The 19,209-nt window shown below is 38.2% G+C and overlaps 1 protein-coding gene across 1 annotated transcript; it reads right to left on the bottom strand.

Annotated features, from left to right (window-relative positions):
• Positions 1-6,855: 6,855 nt before the first annotated feature.
• Positions 6,856-7,467, bottom strand: LOC125491701 (uncharacterized). Its single transcript, XM_048633794.1, has one exon. The coding sequence runs from the start codon at positions 7,465-7,467 to the stop codon at positions 6,856-6,858; it is 612 nt and encodes a 203-aa protein (XP_048489751.1).
• Between the last annotated feature and the right edge of the window lie 11,742 nt (positions 7,468-19,209).

Here is a 19,209-nt window from a genome sequence, read left to right on the forward strand (position 1 = left end):
CCTAATTGTACTTGAAAAAATATTACTATATATTGTCATCATCAAGTTTTCATATTTCGCAACTCATAATAACGTTTTTGCAAAATTTTCTCCCATGAGTAATTTCTTCTTACTTACATCAACCATCATCATCAGATTCATGTATCTTAATTTCTTTTATTTAGAGTCACACAAATTCATTTAATAACATAAAAATTATGAACTCATAGAGTATAAATCTATTCCTGGGGCCTCAACCATCGGCTTAACCTTTTTGGTTGAGTTGGTCCTTTGACATGGTATCAAGAGCCAACGTGACAAAAAGGTCACGGGTTCGAATCTCATCCACCCCTCATTTCTTTGGGCTCTTGCGTGAGGGGGCGTGATAGAGTATAAATCTATTCCTGGGGCCTCAACCATCAGCTTAAGTTTTTGGTTGAGTTGGTCCTTTGACATGAACAAATTAAACTACTTGTACAACATATTACTTTATCCAAATAATAAGTTTTGAAGCACATGGTTGGTTTCGATTTAGGTTCATAGCTCGAAGCTGGTAGGCGATGCCGAGATCTTCATTAGGGCAACATGTCCAAGTTGCTAGTCCGGTATCAACATGGTCGTAGTGCGATACTTATCTTGTATGTGAATGTCAACTACTTTAATTGGTTAGTATCTTGTATGTGAATGTCAACTACTTTAATTGGTTAAAGTCTTGAGGGTGGCGCTCGAGACTTCAATTGTCCTTGTGGCTCTCTCTACACCAAAAAAACGATTAAATTTTTATTGACTTAGGACTCTAATAATCTAATCTAATCTAAATGTAAATATGAAGGACGCCCTAAATCTAAAATTAGATGTGAACGCATATTTTATTCGATCACTAGGAGAGATCAAAAGAACTCTTTAAGAAATCTAGATCAATGCTTTTGAGAGGAAATGTAATTCACGGGGTGTGTGAGTATACGTTCCAAATATTGGTTAATTGATAGTTTTTCACTTACTAATTTGTGACAGATTTTTCCATGTTTTATTGATTTTACATCTCGCTTTTTAGATTTCTTCACTTTTTTTTGCTTGTCGCTTCATATATTATGTGAGAATAATGATCACGGCTTATTCTAATGAGGGTGCCTGAGCTCATATATATATATATATATATATATATATATATATATATATATATATATATATATATATACACGTTAGCAATACAAACGTACAATGCGAGGATACCCTTAATATCCTCTATTATATTCGTTACACTCATGTAAAGTAAACAAAAAAGCTCAGTGAAAACGAGTAATTAAACAAAAAAGCTCAGTGAAAACGAGTAATGTATGATCAACGACAATGTCAAAAAATTTCTAACACAAATCAATGTCAATTTGGAAAATAAAACAATGTGCTTCTGGATGCATGGCTCATTGGCTCGTAGAAACAGTATTAGGCAGAGTGGCACTTTATCCTCAACACCAATTTAAATTGGTAAATGAATCTTTAATCTTCTTGTTTTATATTAATTTTTTTCTCTCTTGACGGTTGATTATACTAATAGTTTTCACCCCACCATTGAATATTTCAGTCTTAAAAAAGAACATGAGGTAGAGAATGAAGAACAATAAGAAGTTTCTACTTTGTTCGTGTTAGGTTGGGATTTGACTAATTCATTAGACGACAATGGCTAATTGTGCCTTTTTACGCATTTTAACCATTAACTGCAATCAGAATTATTTTACAATTAGTGTTGTTTTCTGCTGATTTATGCATTATTAGCCAACCTAAATTAAAACTACCCATGAAGCAACCGTCCACGAATAACAACATAAGAAATTTTGTCCTTTATAAAATGTCTTTTAAAATTTTGGAAAGCTTATTTTGGCAAATACCTCCAATTTCCTTGACACTGGTCAAACCCAAAAATTTAATTGTTGATTTTTGTTATGCACAAGCTTATATATCAATTAATTCCATAGTAATGACAAATCAAAGGAATTGTTTTGAACATAATTAATGAAGTCACGTACAAATGTGACTTAATCACATTCCCAAAGGACTTCAAGTTGTAAGTTAGCCTTTAAGATCGTCATAGATCAAATTAGGATGTAGGATGTGTAGACTCGATTGCGTGCTTGTAGGAGACTAGATACCACAACTCTAGGAGGAGTGGAGGGATACTGACTGAATCTAATTAATACAATTACATCATTCACTAGTATAGCTAGAGCTGTCAATTCAGTTACTCGAATCGGGTTCAGGTCGGGTCATCTCAGGTTTCAGGTCATGTTCGGTCAGGTCGTGTCAGGTCATTAAATCAAACAGGTCGGTCAGGTCGGAACGGTCATAATTCGGTCAGTCTGGTTCTCTTTCATTTCTTCTTTCGGGTTCGGTCGGGTTCGGCGCGGTCAATTTCGGGACAGGTCATCTTTCGTGATTATGTGGTGTCGGGTCGGGTTTATAGCAGGTTTGTAGCAGGTGCTTTCAGGTTCAGGTCATGCATGGATCGGATACTTATCAGGTGAGGACAATAGCGGTTTGGGTCAGGTTCGAGTCAGGTTCAGGTTGGTAGTTATCGGGTTATACCATACTTGGTTTCAGGTCACTTTCGGGTCGCTTCAAGTACGGATCAGGTCATGACTTTTGTGTGGCATTGCTTCAGATTTGTATCATTATATAAGATTTCATTGATAGTTCATCTAGTTATATGCCTTTTTATAGTAGTGTTAGTTTATGATTTATGTTACTATGTCGTGAAATCAAAGACAAGTCGAGTTATCAACAATCAACAAGTCGGGCAAAATCGGGTAACATGTAGAACCAAGTCACGTAAAATAATGTACCAGGTCACAACAGGTCTAGTCAAATCAGGTAACGGGTCGCAACAGGTCGGGTTAATGACAAGTTATGTCGAGTTATAATCAGTTTCAGGTCCTAATCGGGTCAAGTGTCGAATCGGGTTCATATCGTTGTCAGGTCGGGTCATTTCAGTTATCGGTCTTTTTGGGGCAGGTATCGGTTCAGGTTCAGGTCATAGAGTATCGGGTCAAGAGCAGGTATCAGTTATTATTAGGTCAGGTACAGGTCAGGTTTCAGGTGACCTGTTTTGCCAAAATTTCAGGTGCAAGTCAGTTACAGGTCATTACAGGTTCAGCTCTAAGTATAGCCAATGAGTTGGATTGAATCTCTAATTGCTAGACATCTAAGTATCTAACACCATGTGCTGTTGTGCCTTTTTTTTTGATCATTTTATTGCCTTGTCTCTGATAAGAGAGAGAAAATATTTTGACAATATTCTTACATCATCAAAATATTAAAAACAACATCTCAACTATATGGGATATTTTTCCAGCTAACTACATCTGAGAAAACTCTAGCTTCTTCATCTGAGATATTCTTTATTTGGCCTGAGCAATTAGATTGAAACTCAATCTTGAAGGAGGGGAATTTCATGCGGGTGGATCTGATGAAATTCAAGATGAAGGAAAGATTACTAGGTCCTTCAGAGAGGTTGAGACACCATCTGATAGCCAACCCAGATTCATAGGTTATTGAGATTTCATGATTTTCAAAGTTCCCGTTGCTGAGGGAAATTTGTGTGGCGCGATGAATTGCAATTATCGCTGCATTATCTGAGTTCATAGGAGGGAAGGGACATGAGAAGGAGCAAATAATAGACCCCATAGCATTTCGAAGATGTCCTCCATAAATTCCTCCAGACATTGCTCCCACTTGAGGCGAAAAGGGAGAGAAACCCACCGTCCACTGTAGCTGAGAGGGGTTGCTAGCTGCGTTAATTGCAAATTGAGGAAGAGAATGAGATATTTTTGGTTTAGGAGTTATAGAGTGGCCCCATTGAAGACATCTTGGGTTTCTAAGAACATCATCAATTGAGTAGAAGAAAGGGAATTTCCGGGCTTTCAACCACCAACATAGGCGAACCAAAACCAGATTTTTTTATTTCATCGGAGGAAGACGATTTATTATTGAAGATTCTCTCATTTCTCTCTCTCCATACATACCATATAATCACTATGAAGGTAGCCTGCCAAATTTTCTTGAAAAATTTGCCCTTTTTTGGATAATCCCATTGCATCAATGCTTGTGCAAGAGTCTTGGGCCACACCCAAGCAATGCTCCATAGACCCCACCACCAACTCCATATTTCCATAGTGAATGGGCAGAATAAAAACAAGTGAGCTGTGTCCTCTGGTTCTGAGTTGCACAAAATACATCCCACCTCCGAGAGTGGAATGATTCCCAGAGAAGTAAGCTTCCTCTTTGTGTTGATTCTTTCTAGGACTGCTAACCAGGTAAAAACATTTATTCTGAAAGGTACCAGATCATTCCAAATTTTCCTTGAAAGATTTCCCATACATGGAGTCGAATTTTTGTAGAGTTCTTCATAAAACGATCTAACAGTGAACTTGCCATCTTTGCTGTGATTCAATACTAGAACATCTTTCTCATCTTGCTGAACCGAGGCTTGAAGCAGAGAGGGGTGGAGTTGTTCCCATTCTATTTGGTCCCTTGTTCTAAATGGTCTGGACCATGACAGCCTCCATGTCCAAGTTGAGTTTTCCCAAGCACCCATTGAAGCGACGGATGCCATTGGCATAGAGGAGATTAAAAAGAGTCGAGGGAACATTATTTTCAAAGGCGAATTGATCAACTAAGTATCATGCCAGAACAAGGTATTTTCCCCGTTTCCAATCTTTTTTCTCAACCCTGATTTCAGAATTTCTTTTGCTCCTTGGTGCTTCAATAAATGATTACAGAGAGATTTCCATGGTCCCCCTACTTTGATAGGGGTTAATTCTGCCATACTGATGGAAGCTGGGTATTTATATTTCTTTTCAATGCTTTTCCTCCATAATGAGCTTGGCTCTAAGAAGTATCTCCACACCCATTTGCATAATAAACTCAGATTTCTGAAGAATAAATTACTCACATTGAGACCTCCAAGTGATTTAGGAAGTTGAGTGAATTCCCATTTGACAAGCGTCAATGCTTTTTATCCATCTCACCACTCCACATAAACTTTATTTGGATCTTAGTAATTTGCTCGATTACTCCTTCCGGCATGGGGTACAGTGACATGAAATAGATGGGCAAGTTCGAGAGTGAGGATTTAATCAGTGTGAGTCTCCCACCAATTGAAAGAAGTTTTCCTTTCCATGTGGCCAATTTTTTGCGCATTCTCTCAATCAAGGGGTCCCAAGCAGTGATTCTAGAGATATTGCCACCAACTGGGAGACCCAGATGCGTGATGGGGAAGACCCCAACCTTACAGTAAAACTTCTTAGCCGCTTCTGCCAGCCATGATTGTGGTGTGTTGATTCCAAGTAGCTCACTTTTATGGAAATTCACCTGCAAACCCGATGTTAGTTAGAACAAAATCAACATTTTTTGAATGTTCTTGAGCGCCTCCATGTCCGGGGATGAGAATATTATTGTGTCATCTGCAAATTGGAGATGAGTTAGTATAGGACCAGATTTACATAAAGCAATACCTGCCCATTTTTTCAGATTTGTGGCTTTTCTAATCATGAGATTTAATTCTTCCGCCGCTAACACAAAGAGAAAAGGAGAGAGAAGGTCTCCTTGACGGAGGCCCCGCTGGAGCTTGAAAGGAGATGACGGTGTGCCGTTAAGAAGAACAGACGCGGATGCGGAGGAGACACATGAGGATATCCTGTTTTGCCAAATACTTGGGAAGCCCATTTGTTCAAGGGTCCAATCAAGGAAAGACCATGAGACGCAGTCAAAGGCCTTATGAAAGTCAAGCTTAAACATCACAACCCCCACCTTTGACCTTTTACAAGATTCCAATAATTCCCCTGTGATTAACACACTATCCAAGATCTGACGGCCTTCAATAAACGAGGATTGGTGTGGCCCCACTAGATCCCCCATAACTTTTTTCAGTCTCATGGATAGCAACTTTGCTATGATTTTGTAGATACATCCGACCATACTAATTCGTCGGAAGTCCTTAAAACTTGAGGGAGCTTCAACTTTAGCAATTAGCGCAATAAACGTCATGTTACTGCCTTTAGGCAGAATCCCCTTTTGCCAAAATTCTCTGATTAGAGAGAATATGTCCTCTTTGATGTATTCCCAAGAGGACTTGATGAAGTTGAAATTAAAGCCATCCGGACCCGGGGCCTTGGAAGGGTTACAAGAGGCAATCGCCTCTTCAATTTCTGAGGATGAGAAAGGTTTAATGAGGTCTGAAGATTGGGTTAGGGAAAGTTTTTTGAAGTTTAAGTTTGGGAACGTTGGTCTGTTATGGAAATATTCTGAGAATAATTTTCGGAAGAAAGATGATGCTTCTTGCTTTATTTTTCCCGGGTCACTAACCTTCTTGCCATCGAATATCATTGAAGAGATATTATTTTTTCTCCGCCTTATCAAGGCATAGGCATGAAAAAATTTCGAGTTTTTGTCTCCACATTTCAACCAGTTGATGCGGGAGCTTTGAGCCCAATACATTTCCTGCCGCTTAAGCCATTCCCACAGTTCAAATTGGGCTTTGGATCTAAGGCCCAAGTCTTCATCTGAGAGGTCTTTTTCATTTGCAATACTGTCCCATTTCAGTATTTCATTTTCAAGGTGGGTTATTTTGTTCTCAATGATTCCAAATAGTCCGGTTCCAGGATTTCAGTTTTTGCTTGACCCTTATGAGCTTATCAACAACCGTACATCCCTTCGATTTAACCCAAGTATCTCTGATAACGTTCATACAGCCTTTATGTGTGAGCCACATATCTAGAAATCTGAACGGTCGAGGTCCCCAATCTTTTGCGTGGGTTTGAAGAAGTAGGGGGCAATGGTCCGATACGTTTCTTTTAAGGATAGAAGTTTGGAGGGATGGAAATTTTAAAATCCATTCTGGTTGAACAAGTATTCGATCAATTTTGATTTAGATTTGCCTCTAAACCATGTGAAATACCCATTAGAAGGGGAAATCTCTGTGAGATGAAGATTGCTCATAAATTCTCTGAATTTCGCTGAGCTTGATTCGTCAATCACCATGCTGCCTCGGTCTTTTGCTATTAGGACCTCGTTGAAATCTCCCGCTATCAGGATAGGGAGATGCGATGTGTTACAAAATTCCTCTATCGCACTCCAGGTGTTTGATCTTATCAGTGGATCACAAGAATTGTAGATGTTTATAAGAAGGCATTGAAAGTCCTCCCTCACCATAATTCCTTCAATTCCTATCCATTGTGTCTCGATTCTACTTGCTGTAAGTTGAAATTTTGATGGCCTCCAAAGGGAAATCAGACCTCCTGAAGATCCATTTGAGGGGCTGGCAATGATATTAAGATCATTGTCACTCCAGAATGAATTTTGTAATTTTGGTGTGACATTTTCCAACTTTGACTCCTGTATAAATGCCAATATGGGATCTACTGAGAGTAACATTTTCCTAAGCACTTTTCTCTTTATCCTCTTGCCTAGGCCACGCACATTCCATGTAACTTTCATGGTTCCGTTTTTTGAGAGTATAAGTGGGAATTATACATTGGAGAGCCAATCTTGCTCTTGGCGAGATAGAATTCCCACAATTCTATCTTGAAGATCAGATAATTCCCTGTTGAAATTCATCCCAAGTTGCAGGCCGAGTTCAATTATCTCAGAGGCTGTGTTTTCATTAGAGATTTTTGGATTTGGTGAGGGTAAAGGTGGAAGAGATTTTTGGATTTGAAGAGGGAGGCGTTTCTTGTATTTTTTCTTTAGGCGCTTTTGCAATCTTCTCTGTTCATGTTGTGCTTTTAAGGGGGATGGGATAAAATCTTCGAATCCTGGAGGAATAGATGGGCTAGAAGTAGATGGGGAGGAAGAGATTGTCTTTTTTTGTGATGAGGTTTGACTTTTCCGTGACAATGGGTTAAATGAGTTTTCGCAGTGGATTTGCGGATTGTAGTATGGAAAACTTTGGTCTAAATAACTGGGCTTTTGGGAGGAGTTGTTACTTTTATGACTCGGGGAGAGGTAGGCCTTTTGGGTGGGCTTTTTAGAAGCAGGGCTGCTTGAATTTGTTTGGTTGATGGGGGGGGGGGTTAAAATATTTCAGGGAATTATCTGGGCTAGAATTAGTGGCCCCCTAATTTGGGCAGTGGTGCAGGCCCAAGTTGGTGGATATAGGAAAAGTCGGATTTGGGAAGGGAGATGAAGGCTGCATTGGGTGGTTAGGGTAAAAGGTTTTTATGTTTTCCATGCAGGGTTGACTTGGGTTTTTAACAGGAGAGTTGAATTTTAGCTGAGTTTTTGGAGGTTTTGGGTAATCTGGAGGCTTTTGATTTGACAGAGGTGATGTAATATCAACAGTCTTGTTGGGAGAGATAATAATTGCCTTATTATTTAATCCAATTCCCGAGGTTTCTGGACTGCCTATCCATGCATTGGGCTGGGGAACCATGGGATTGATTGGGAATGGTTCATCTTCCCCAAAAAATTCCCCATCATCTTCTTCGCTAATTCCATTATCATTCTTGCCATAATCAACTTTATCATGATCAACTTTATCTGACATAGGAGTAAGAGGATTGCTAGCTCGTACCTTTTCTTACTGGCGGCTCGTAGTTTGGACTTTGGACCTAGGCCAAAATCTTCTGTAACAAAGATCTTGAAAGGCTTGCCTTCCACGTAAAACACAATTGGATTATTGATTTTGAAAAGACAATCTGAGATGATTTGAACTCTTGCATAATCCATTCTTGAGTATTCCACTGATAATACTCTGCCATATATGCATCCAATTTTATGAAAATTTTTATAACTCCATGCAGCAAGAGGCACTCCATAAATTGTGATCCACAATTCTCTCCAGATTGATGTGCTCGAGTTATTGACATCCCTTATTTCTAGGAACCATCTTAGGAGCCACTCACATTTTATCATTTCTTCTTTATCCTCAATGGAGTTGAATTGAATGAGGTGAAGTAGACCCCCTAGGGGTTTAATCTGTAAACAATTTACTCCTTCTGCCAGGATGTGTTTGTGAATAATCCTCGAGGGAGAGGAGGAGTTTGCCACCGCAATGACACTTCTTTTCAATGCTTCTTGCATCTCAGGGTTTTTTTCTCCATTAATCGCCAGGATGTGCTCGATGTTTCGACATTTCCTTGGCTATGTCAGTGCTTAATGGTTCTAAAATTTGGTTGGGGATGATTGTATCGGGAGGTGGGGGCGGTTCTTGAGGTGCTTTTTGGGTTGCGATTTTTGGTATGGGTATGGGAGGAGGGATGGTATTTTCATTTTGGTTTGGTTTACCTTTAGAGACCTCTTTATACGAACGGAGGTCCCTCAAGGCTGAGTTATGGTAATGGAAGTGTCTTGGTGGGGGGGTTTGAGGTGAGATTTGGTTACTGCGGAAGGATATTTGTGAAGTGGTTCTAGTCTGTTGTGCCTTAATAAGGACATAATATATCTAAAGCGTCTTTCTTTTTTTTTTTTTTTTTTTGACAAAGGGTAAAAGCAAGAAAACCTGGAGGAAGAAACTTAGCTTTTCCTAGCTAGGGTAGCTAGTTTATGTGCTAAAAGGACTTCCTCCCTTTTTACTTTTTTACAACACACAAAAGCAAAACTATTAGCTATTCTTCTTATATCCTTAATTATATGATCTAAATCCTTGTTGGTCTTTTCAGAGCTTCTAAGAGCTCTGATGATTTCTTGGTTGTCCGTCTTGATTATTAGCTCCGAACATCTCCATTCCATGTCTTGTAAAGCCCTTAAAACTGCATATGCTTCTGTTTGCTCTGCCGAGACTGCGAAAATTTTCCCTGAGAATTGCTCAATTGGGTCATTATTGGTATTCTTCCAAGCTATGGCTGCTTTCCATTGTCTCGTTTTGGCACTCAGCTTCCAAGCTCCATCAACTACCAAGGTTTGTACCGAGGTCGATACACTTCTCCCCCAAGTCCAATTGATTTCTTTACTTACACTCTCCTGGATGATTTTGTTATCTAAGCTTCTACGCAACAGCCGAGTCCTCGCTCTTAAGGCATTATCCTTTATCATCTCCATTATTCTTTCTGGGTTTGGTTTGCCTCTCTCAAATATAACCTCATTTCTATGTAACCAAATACCCCACAGCGTGGCAATGAAGTCTATTTCCAAGTCTTTTCCTTCTTCTTTTTTCCGCTTTTTGAACAGATTTAGGAAGTTCTTAATCCATTGTTGTATACTAATGTGATCCCCTTGAGAAGTAACAATTCCCATTGAAGAGCTCCAAATTCTTTGGGACCATTGACAGTCACGAAGAAGGTGGGCTAGGGACTCTCGTTGCAAGTTACACAAGCAGCAAATTGGATTGATGTCCTTGATTTTCCTTTTGCATAAGTTATCCGCTGTTGGAACTGCATTGTTTAAAATTTTCCAAAGGAAAAGCTTCCATTTCGGGAAGATATCCGTTTTCCAAAAACGATTCCAAAAACCCGAACATTCCATTGGATTTGAATTTTTCCTCTGCAAAAGCCAATACCCTGATTTGACCGAGAAGCTACCTGATTTGGTGTGGCTCCACTCAAATTCATCCTCAACATCATCTCTAGGGATATGCATGGCCAGAATTTCCCTCGCTGAATTCTTCGGGAATATGGACCATATTGAAGTTGCATTCCATGTTCTGTTGGCGTTGATTAACTCTCCTACTAAGATAATATTACCTCTAGAAGTATGGTTGCTTGGAAATTTTGGTCGAAGGTTAAATTTAGAATGCCACTTGTCACTATCAATTCTTATGGAGTTGCCGTTACCAATTTTTTTGTAGATTCCCTCTTTCAAAGAATTGCAGGCTTTAAGAAGGCTCCCAAAAGCATAAGAACAATTTTTTACCTCGATGCCCTCCATAGCCAATTGGACCGGATCCTTTTTATATTTTGCAATGTAGAGTTCATGGATGAGTGAATGCTTGTTCTTATGAATTCTCCAAGCCTGATTGAATAAAAGGGCTTTGTTCACATTCTCTATGTTTCTGAGCCCTAGGCCTCCATCCAGCTTGTGCTTTTCCAGAACCTCCCTTTTTCTCCAATAAATGGGTGTTTTGTCCATAGAAGTGGACCACCAGAACTTAAGAAGCAATGAGGAAATCTTTTTTGAGATATTCCTTGGGAGCAGATATATGGAGATTATATTAGCTGCTACTGAAGTTAAAATGGTGTTGATAAGAATAAGCTTCCCAACCTGAGAGAGAGTAGAAAATTTCCAAGAAAGGATTTTCCTTGTTATCTTTGAGGTGATGTTGTTGAATTGAGATGTTGTTCTTCCATCCACCTCCATTGGGCAACCCAGATACTCTCCTATCTTGTCCTTGCTTTTAACACCTAAGGGTCTTCTCATGATCTTCAGGAATTTCAGGGGAGTGTTGGGGCTGAAAATCACATGTGATTTGTCAAAGTTTATTGATTCCCCTGATTTTTCGCAGAAAGAGGCTAGAACCTTTTTAATAGCCCAGCAATTTTTTGGTAGGGCTCTGAAGAAGAAAAGGGCATCATCAGCGAAGAAAAGGTGCGAAATGGTTGGAGCTCCTCTTGCAATTTTTAGTCCCTGAAGCTCTCCTAGATGTTGTAGGTGAGAGAGGTTTCTTGAAAGAACTTCCATACAAAGAATAAATATGTATGATGATAGAGGGTCCCCTTGCCTAAGTCCTGCTGAGGGGTGGAAGAAAGAAGAGGGCTCTCCATTGACCAAAACTGAATAGGAGACAGTTGAAATACATTGCATGATCCAGTTCACCCACTTTTCAGGAAACTTCATCCTTTTCAACATTGCTTCCACAAAATCCCACTTAATTCTGTCATAAGCTTTGCTCAGGTCCACTTTCAGAATACCCGCAAACGAATTCCCTTTTTTCCTCTTTCTTACCCAGTTTATGATTTCGTGAGAGATAAAACAGTTATCTGACATTTGTCTTCCAGGAACAAAGGCATTTTGGTACTTGTCAACCAACTCGCCCATAATAGGTTTCAATCTATTCACCAGCATTTTTGAAATTATCTTATAGGATGAGTTACAGAGGCTGATTGGTCGGAAGTCCTTAGTCTCTTGAGGTCGATCTAACTTTGGTATGAGTGTGATGAATGTCTTATTTTGCTCCTTAAGAAGGAATCCTGAAGTGAGAAAAGATTGAACGCAACCAATGACATCTTCACTCACTAGAGGCCAGTTTCTTTGGAAGAAAACTGGAGGGATACCATCTGGACCCGGAGATTTGAGGGGCTTGGAACAGAAGCACGCTTTCTTGATATCCTCAGTGGAAAAAGGAACATTGAGATGCTCAATGTGGCATTGTTCAAGGGATTTAACCGGACCCAGAAAGGGGTCTTCCATTTGGATCCTGTTCCTGTTAGTGTCATCTGGTTGATAAAGGCTTTTGAAGTTTGTGAGAAACACGTCCTTGATGAGCTGATGATCAGTTACCCAACTACCTTCGGTGTCCTTTATAGCTTTGATTGTGTTTCGAACATCTCTTCCCTTAACACTCTTATAAAAATAAGCTGAAGTCTGATCTCCGAAATCGTCCCAACGGGACTTGGCTCTTTGTTTCCAGTATGTAGTTCTCAAATCGATTGCATTTAGAACCTGAAGTCTGTTTGATTGTTCATGCTCAGCCATATTCCTGTCTGAGATCTCTTTCTGCTGTTTTGTAAGGTTGCTCATGATTTCCTTCCAATCTATGTTGTTTTTGGCTTTGAAATTGAGGCACCAGCTCCTAATCTTTCTAAGAGTGTTCTGGAGCTTTCTTTGTAGAATGAAAGACGAAGATCCTGTCAAAACTTCTTTCCACTCTTCCTTTATGATATTACGAACCTCCTCGTAGTCCAGACTCCACGCATCAAGTCTATAAGGTCTCATTTTCTTGCTCTTGAGAGACGCTTGTAGATGAAGGATTATTGGACTATGGTCGGAAAGTAGAATTGGGAGGTTCCAAGTTTCTGCTTCTGGAAAATGATTCTTGCATTCTAGATTGCAGTAAGCCTTATCAATTCTTTCATAAATAACTTCCTCATTTGATCGATTATTTGTCCAAGTGAAGTTAACACCTTGGTATGGTATGTCCAACAGATTGTTATGGACTTTCCAGTCCGTGAAGCAATTCATTCCTTGAATACGGTCCGAGCCTCCCAGCTTTTGTTCTTTGTATTCAACTTGGTTAAAATCTCCTATTAGCACCCATTTACCCCTATTGCTGTTCATAGTATTGGTAAGGGTGTTCCAAACCTCAGTTCGAGATTGCAAATAAGGCGATCCGTAAACAAAAGCTATGAAGTATTCATTACCAGCTAGATCAGCTGATTTACAACATATTACATTCATAGTGATTAGGATAATAGAGACTAAAACCTTCCTAGACCAACAGAGGAACAAACCTCCTCTGTTATCAACCGAATTAAACCCCGTACAATTATGAAACCCCAACCTAAAAAACTTAGACTCCAGACTACTGACTTGACTCTTGGTTTCAGAAATAAAGATGAAATCTAGATTATTAGAACTAGCTAAATTATTGATAAAACCCAGGGATTGAGGACTAAGGTTTTTAAGCCCTCGACAGTTCCAGCTAAGGATACTCATTTGTCCACTCCAGACTGTTGGTCAGTCGCACCATTTTCCTTCTTCTTCTGGATCATCTTTTTTCCTTTACCTCCTCCTCCTTTGAGGCTAGAAGAATGAACACTATCCGCCTCAGAAAAATCCACTTCAGAGATATCTTCTTCGCTCAGGCCAAACTTAAGAATACCCTTGCCTTTGTTTGCTTTTTGCAGTTTTTTTCTTTTTTTTGCCCCTTGACCTGGCACACTAGCATCCTCCGTCGGAGGTAGGTTTAGGTCAAAAATCTTCTCGGCACTTAAGGCTTTGGCTTCTTTTTCAAAAATTCTGAGGTGCTGCGCTAAGCATCCTTTTGGCCTCCAAGTCTTTCTCACTCTTCTCTTGATAATTCTGGGCGGAGAGGAATTAGCCATTCTAGAAGTAGAGGAACTGTCAGTGGTTGGGATGGTCAAATTGAGATCCATGTCTTCAATTGCAAAGTCCCAATCCTCAAGAGGAAAATCTGAGCGAGCAGACGTAAAAGAGGAGCTTGAATTTGGTGTGTTTGGAGGAGTTTGTGAGAGGGAATGCGAGGCAGAGGAGGAATTCGTTGAAATGGAGGTGATTTCGTGGTTTTTATATGAGAGTTTCGTGTTTTTGTTTGACTGGTCAAGGGAAGTTATGGAATTTTGATTTACGATTTTACCCAGCTCGTCCCAATCAGAAAAGGAGAGGCTAGTGGTCCTTTGTTTCCTTTTTTGAGCAAGGCTTTTCATTTCCAGGCCCACATCTCCTGAATTGTGAAGGGGGTTAATAGTGGGGCCCATTTGACAAGAAAAGGTTATGAAATCCGCACGAGTGGGCTGATCAAGAAAATCTCCTTTTCCCAGATTGTCCTTTTCAGGAGAAAAGACACTATCCATAGTTGACGTATCTCCCATATCAAATAAAAGTGGATTAAAAAAGCTATGACATGGTAGAGAAACCTGAGTATACTGACCAGTGAAATCAGCATAAGTTGCATTAATATCCACCATGGGAGCCATGTTATTCGCAGAGGGCGAGTTTCCCATATCAAAATTGAGAGAGTTACCGAAAATATCTTTTGGAAAAAGGGCTTCCTCTTCTGGTGAGTTTGGTGGGTTTTTGATGAAGAGAGCTTCCTCTTGAAGCATCTCCTTTTCAGCAGATTGGGAGACATGAAGGTTGTTTGCTTCAAAGTAAGTGAGCGAACCAAAGGGAATAAAGTGGTCTGAGAAAGGATCAGAAGGAACAAACAAGCGGTCGTTGTTTGAAATGTGAACATTTGTGAACAGAGAAGCTAGATTAACAGCTTCATAGTTTGGAAGCAAATCCTCGAGGTTATCTTCATTTTGGTTGGAAGATGGAGAGGGATGGACTTTTGAATGGCTTGCCATTTTTTGGTTGTGTTGTTGTTTACTTAAGAAGGGATGAAGATGGTAGGAGTTAAGGAGAAGGTATAAATAGAGGAAGTTATGAAGTGGAAGTGGGACTGAAGTACAGGAATTATCAGTCGGATTTTTTCTTACGTCCAGAAATGTCAGTGTTGCAACTCTGAGATTACTCTGAATAAAACCCACATAAGGTGTTTTCGAAATTTTACTATGCGAGTTTACAATATTACCCTTTGGGTTAGTAAGGGGGGTAGTATTGTATATCCGCATAAGAGCTAGAATTGAGGAGAAGAAAAGTAACTTATCTGGAAAATTATGGCACAAAGTCCCGTATTGGTAGTTGAGAGTTTGAATAACTTTAACTTCTCTGCGCCTCTTACTCTTCCACTTAATGCAGGAAGCTTTCCTCTTAATGCTAGTCTTCTTCCCAGCTGGCCTCATTAATTGGACTCTTCTTCTTTTCTTTTTTCTGTTTCGGTCTTCGCTCCTGTTGGTCACCTGTGCAACAGTACTTTGACGGCTAGCAGCATTGATGTTGCTTTGGATTTCGCACTTCTCTTTGCGTTTGCGGTGTTGGTTTGCATGGAGCATGTTTTTCTTATTCTGTTGATGATTTTGATTTACTTGAGCATCTTGTGTGTCTAGCTTCCTATTCTTTTGGGTGCTGTCGTGTTTGGAATTTTCCCTTTTCCTTTTGGACCCACTCGCTTCTTGTTCATTGCTCTTTTCATGATTTCTCGGACTTGGTTGTTGATGCTCATCATGCTGATTAGGATTTTGATGATTATTATTATCGTCTGGAGGGGGGGAACCATTCGAATGAGAAGACTCGCTTCCGTCTGAATTATCACTATTATCGTCGTCTGGTAGAGTCTGCTCTGATGGACTGTCTCCTTCCGAGTCCCGATCCCAAGGGAAACCTGAAAGATCTACATTTGTAGTTCTGTTCCTTTCAACTCTTTTAAGACCTATGATCTTGTTTGAGTAGAGAGGAATGTTATAGTGTTCAATAATTGGAGGATCAAGACCTTGACCTATATCAGTAAGAACTATTTCAAAGTGACGTTGAGCAATGGCTAGAGGGAGTCTACATCTTGGACGCCTATGACCTATTCTTCCGCATTTTGAGCAAAATGTGAACACCCCCTCATACCTGAAGTCAATCCATTCCCTTGGCCCTTCCTGTCTGTTGAAGTAGAAACCAGGGACAAGAGGATTATTTATAGGGATAATTACCTTAGCTCTAAGGTAATCCTTGAAACCTTCAGCTGAGGACTCATTATCAAAATATAGCACATGACCTATTTTTTCAAGGGCTCGCCTTGCTATACTCATTTTGTTGTATAACAATGGTAGACCTTCCACTTTGACCCAAAGAGGAGCTCGTTGGAAGTTATGAGATCTGAAGGAATTATAAGGTTCGCATTTCGCAAAGAGTATGAGAGCTCCTTGGTAATTTGCTGATCCTAGGTCCATAAGACCTGCTCTATCTCTAGCATCTGAACAGAGAAAGAAAAAAAGTTTTCCAACTTTTCTAACCTGTATTTCGTCATGAGTGATCCAATTTGCATGAACCCAGTTAGCTATTTGTTCCTCAGTAAAATTCCTGATATCCTTCACTTTGCCCAGTACTGTGTTGTATAGGATGTAGTCATCCTGAGTAATGTCCTGATCGAGAGACTCCAGCAGGATTCCAGTTCTTCTAAGACTCGCATCTTCTTGATTGTTGGAATTAGGGTTGGGGAGAATGGGGTTTGAAGTGATTCGTCTGAGAGGAGGATTCATGTTGTAGGATTGAGTGTTTCTTAAGTCAGGTTTGGGGGTATGAAAGGAGTTTAGGTTTTCTTATTTTGGATGAAGATCGTAGGTTTGAATATTTTGCACTCTCTTTTCTAGAGAGAGATGGTCTCTATTTCTAGAGAGAGGTCTATATGTTGCGCGTCTTTCTTGGGTGTAACATATTACACCATAATTTATGGTGTAACAATCTTTTACACATGTGAAATAAAACCAAACCCAAACATTCCTCTAGATCTCTCACAACTCTCCTCTCCACTCTTGCTTTGGACAACTTTTTTTCTAGGTTGTGCATCAATACCTAAATCTAGGTTGCCAATAAACAAAAACACCATGAATCAATATTGATTTTTTGTTCTTTTTCGTTCGTTTTCTCTTTCCACTACTAAATTTCTCTGCTTGAACTCGTTCATCGTGATTTTGTTGTTGTTCTTCAATGGTGAAATTGGAAGAGAAGAAACGAGGGTAATAAGAGGAAGGGGAAACTCTAAATTAAGTGTAGTTGAGGACTTAGGTTTCGAACATGATCTATGAAGAATGTAGATGAAGCATGGAATATGTGGATAACAAATGAGATTTAACAAAACTGTAATACCCGACTGTTATGGAGTTGAGTCTATCGTCACCAATGCACATTTAGGGTCAACAACTATCGATCCTCAATAACCAATACCAATTCTTCTAGCATATTTTGTTAGTTCTTATTCATGCGCATCTCGAGAAACTTTCAAGTAGGTCACTATCCTTGGACTATTCCCTACTAAGCACGCTTAACTTTAGAGTAACTTAGGAAATAAGCTCCCTAAAAAAAAGATCCATCGAAATGAGTAGCCCGCTAAATCTATTTATAACAATCATGAGGGGAATTACAGATACGAGGTCGACACTTCAAAAGTCTTCCATTTAGAATCGGAAGTGTCACAGCCAAAACGACGGTAAAGTTTAAAAGCATTTTTCTGACGCAATGAAAAAGAAGAAGTAAGGATGGAGTATTTGAGTTTAAGAGCTTTTAACCTAGATTCAATATCGTCTTAAAAAGACAAGGAAGGAATAGTTTGTTCATGCCATGAAAATGCTTGTTTTCTTCATCTTGTTTTTGAGCAGAATGTGGTAAAAGATGAAAGAATTTGTTATCTAGGAATTGATTATCTAGGAATTTGTGATTTTTAGGAATTTCATGGATACAAATTCAATTGTTGCAATGTTGCTTTATATAATTTTGAGTAGAGGAAAGATGTCAAATTGTCTCTCCTCCTCTTCTTCTTTTTCTAGTTCTTTAATGGAATTTTTTGGTTTTTCCTACTTTTTTAGAGTAGGAAAAAAGTTTAGTAGAAAATGACACAAAAATAAGCTAAGTAAAAATAACATAAAAATGAATAGTAAGGATATGGTATATAAAAAAGTAAAATAATAATAATAATAATAATAATAATAATATAGAAAAAAAATGATACAAGTGTGCTGAAAAAGTCATAGAAATCACTAAAAATGGTATTGTATATAAAGAGTTGATAAAAAACAATAAGATAGGGGAGAATGATACAAGTTTGATAAAAAAAGACATATAAATGAGTAATAATGACATTGAAATGAGTAATAATGATGTTATATATATATATATATATATATATATATATATATAATATATACATATATATATATATACATATGTATATATATATATATACATATGTATATATATATATATACGTATGTATATACATATGTATATATACATACGTATATATATATATACGTATGTATATATATATATACGTATGTATATATATATATATATATATGTACATATATATATATGTATTATATATATATATATATGTATATATATATATATATATATATATGTATATATATATATATATATATGTATATATATATATATATATATGTATATATATATATATATATATATATAAAGAGTTGTCAGATAATAACAAAATAGGGGATATGATACAAGTTTGTTTAAAAATGTCATAGAAAATGAGTAAAAATGATATGGTATATAAAGAGTTGAAAATTAATAATAAAATAGGGGAAAATGATACAAGTTTGCGAAAAAATGACAAAGAAATGAATTATAATTATATGCTATATGAAAGGTTGACAAATAATAATAAAATAAAAAAACCAATACAAGTTTGTTGAAAATCGACATAGAAATGAGTAGTATGATATTGTGTATACATAGTTGACAAATAATAATAATAAAATAGAGACATTTGATACAAGTTTGCTAAAAAATAACATAAAATTGAGTGAAAATGATATAGAATGAGTAATAATGATATGATATATAAAGAGTTGACAAAAAAAAAAGGAAAATATAATACACATTTAATTTGTTGAAAAATGACATATAAATGAGTAATAATGATATGTTTCACTATAATTACACCATAATTTTTTCGTAGGAGAAATTCCCAAGAGGGGACCCAACTATTACCCATTTTCTTTTGTGAGTCTC

Source organism: Beta vulgaris, chromosome 7 (genome assembly GCF_026745355.1).
Source record: "Beta vulgaris subsp. vulgaris cultivar EL10 chromosome 7, EL10.2, whole genome shotgun sequence".
Lineage (NCBI taxonomy): Eukaryota > Viridiplantae > Streptophyta > Magnoliopsida > Caryophyllales > Amaranthaceae > Beta > Beta vulgaris.

Excerpts from the sequence above, each read along its gene's own strand:
- LOC125491701 (XM_048633794.1), bottom strand. The coding sequence starts at position 7,467 with ATGAAAGTTACATGGAATGTGCGTGGCCTAGGCAAGAGGATAAAGAGA.